The sequence below is a fragment of the Malania oleifera genome, chromosome 2 (genome assembly GCF_029873635.1).
Source record: "Malania oleifera isolate guangnan ecotype guangnan chromosome 2, ASM2987363v1, whole genome shotgun sequence".
Lineage (NCBI taxonomy): Eukaryota > Viridiplantae > Streptophyta > Magnoliopsida > Santalales > Ximeniaceae > Malania > Malania oleifera.
Window position 1 is genome coordinate 64,390,397 of NC_080418.1, and position 3,136 is coordinate 64,393,532.

Below are 3,136 nucleotides of genomic sequence, written 5' to 3' on the forward strand. Positions count from 1 at the left end.
ATAGGAAGGTAATAGCGCTATTGCCAAATTAAAATCCCACCCTCTTTCCCTTTCCATCGCAAATAAGAGGCGGGAATAGAGAGCTATCATCAAATCGTTCTCAACCATCCACTACCCTGTAATCCGATTATGTTCCCCAAAACACTAATATTTAATAATGTATCAACACAGAGCAGTGCATTTGCAGCTCTCACCATCTACAGGAGAAATCAAGGTTACCATCAGCAGTTGGAAAAGCATTATCCTGCACTCCGTTTGGTTCACAAAACAATGACACGATGAGGTCACACTTGCCCTTTGGATGAGTAACTAGTCATGTTACCGTTCTACCATTTTCAAACTAAACAAGAATATCAACCAAAATCAAGTACACTGACAACTTAAAATGTATTACCCAGACAAGTGAAAAAAAAACAAAAATGAAAAAAAAAAAAAAAATAAACTGCATTAAAAAAAACTCACCCACTGAAGCTCACCACACACTGCTTCATATGAGAGAACATTATATTTACACCAAGTGCTTCACCACTGCAGGGCATTACTGGCTGTATTGGTTCTCAAGGAGCCAACAGTTTCTTTATTCCAGCTTTCTGCTCTGCAGTCAACGTTGCTGGGAACTTGATGTCGAATTTGATTCTCAAGTTTCCCCTCCTTTTTGAATCTTTTGGGATTGGCATCCCTTCCCCTGGCACAACCTCCTCATAATTTGGATGAATCACATTGTTAATAAGGATCGACAAACTCCTGCCATCCAGCATAGTGAGACGGACAGTGTAGCCATTTAAGGCTTCAACCAAAGACATCTTTTGAGTGACAACAAGGTCATTTTCCTCCCGTGTGAACACAGCGTGGGGTTTCTCATCAATGATGAAGACTATGTCTGCAGGTATAACATCTGGCTGCTCATTCCCCTTCTCTGTGAAAGTGATCTTTGTCCCTTTCTTCCACCCAGGTTTTATGTGGATGGTTAGAATCTCCTCTATTGGCATGGTCTTGCTGCAATGACAATAAAATAAAAAATATAAAGAGGTCAAAGTGTAATCACAGTATCCAATTTAAGAGACCGGAAGATCTATGCCATCGGATTGTAATTGTATATCAAATGAAAAAGTTTCACAGAAAGATGCAGAATGCTTTCCAGGCATCCCAACTAAACAAAAATATCACTTAATGGAATCTAAGAAACAGATCACAGAAATCATTCTACCCAACATCTACACAACTAGTATTCCTATGACATGTTTTCAAATTTTCCAGACACAGTATGTCAATGTTATATGACCATAGCAAAAGTTATTCATACAATGAAGTACATTTGGAATGGGAGCTTCAAAAAACAGAATTTCACAAGATAATGTTTACATGGATACTTATTTTCAGACAGCATCCACAATCAAGGAACCCTAAGGAATGGTACAAAGGTAAGAGTAAACAAAAGAGACAAGTTAAAATGGTAAAGCTCTTATCTAAAAATTGATACGAAAAGGGGCCTATAAATAGGTTTTACATCAGAACACTTCTTCCTAGCACTAACCACAAACTTCTATAAAATAGGATCACATGCTACCACTAACCACAACTCCTATAAGATAAGATCACATGCTAGCACTAACCACAATTCCTATAAAATAGGATCACATCCTAGCACTAACCGCAACTCCTACCAATGACTAGAGCTTCCAATAAACATTAATAAATATGAAATAAAACATTTAAATCTTAACACCCTCCCTTAAACTGAAATCTACAGAAATCAGTTTGAAAAAAAATCAACCCTCTGCAAAGTCCTTCTTTACAGTAGCACGTGAACAAACTCCAAGTAGACCACGCAACTTCACAAATGTAGCCAGCTTGAGAGGCTTGGTTTGTATATCTGCAACTTGATCTTCACTTCGACAATAAACCAGTTTGATTGTTCCATTATTGCTGAGATCTCTTAAAAAATAATATTTCACATCAATATGTTTGTTTCTTCCGTGTAACACAGGATTCTTGGAGAGTTTGATTGCTGAGTTGTTATCACAAAAAACTGTAGTAGCTTCAACTTGCTTAAACTATAGCTCTTCAAGAATTCTTTTCAACCAGATAGCTTGACAAGCACAAGCGGTTGCGGCAATAAATTCAGCTTTTGTAGTTGACAAGGTGACAATTGGTTGCTTCTTAGAAGACCATGAAACAGCCTCTGTGCCCAACATAAAAACATAGCCCGAAGTGCTCCTTCTATCATCTTGGTCTCCTACATAATCACTATCAGTAAACCTGAACAACTCTAACTTTTCAGTCTTCTTGTAGAACAGCCCAAAATCTCTAGTTCCTTGCAAATAACGAAGGATTCTCTTGGCAGCTAACAAATGCATTTTTGTTGGATTCTCCATATATCTACTTATCAAACTCACAGAATACATTATGTGTGGTCTTGTTGCAGTTAAATACATCAAACTGCCAACAATTTGCTTGTAAAGTGTGTTGTCCACCTTCTTCCCTTTATGATCTTTGTTTAGCTTCAAACCAAACTCAGTTGCAGTGTTTACATGATTGCAATCCTTCATCCGAAACCTATCCAAAATATCTTGCACATACTTCTTTTGAGAAATAAAGATCCCATTAGCTGATTGTACTACTTCTATGCCAAGGAAGTAATGCATCATACCAAGGTCAGACATTTCAAATTCAACCATCATAGATTTCTTAAATTCTTTAAACATGACACCATCATTTCCAATAAATATAAGATTGTCTACATATAAGCAAACAATGAGCAATTTCCCTTTATCTCCAATTTTAACAAAAAGCGTGTGCTCATATGGACATTTGTGAAAGCCTTCTTTCAAAAAATAAGTCTCAATGTGACTATACCAAGCTTGTGGAGCTTGTTTTAATCCATAAAGAGCTTTCTTTAATCTATATACCTTATGCTCATTTTCGATCTTAATATAACCAAGGGGTTGTTCTACAAATACTTGTTCCTCCAAGTTTCCATACAAGAATGCCGATTTGAAATCCAGCTAGAAAATAGGCCACGAGTTCTGTGCCGCCAATGCGATCATTAATCTGATTGTATCATGTCTTGCAACGGGAGCAAAAACTTCTGTATAATCGATCCCATATTCCTACTTATATCCCTTCACTACCAAAC

The 3,136-nt window shown here is 37.0% G+C and overlaps 1 protein-coding gene across 1 annotated transcript in view; it reads right to left on the reverse strand.

Moving 5' to 3' along the window:
- Window positions 1-296: 296 nt before the first annotated feature.
- Window positions 297-3,136, reverse strand: part of LOC131149227 (uncharacterized) — an 8,377-nt gene continuing 5,537 nt past the window's right edge. Inside the window, exon 3 of the mRNA XM_058099485.1 lies at window positions 297-996. Coding sequence (XP_057955468.1) covers window positions 558-996 — 439 coding nt within the window. The 3' untranslated portion in view covers window positions 297-557. The remainder of the gene's footprint in view (window positions 997-3,136) is intronic.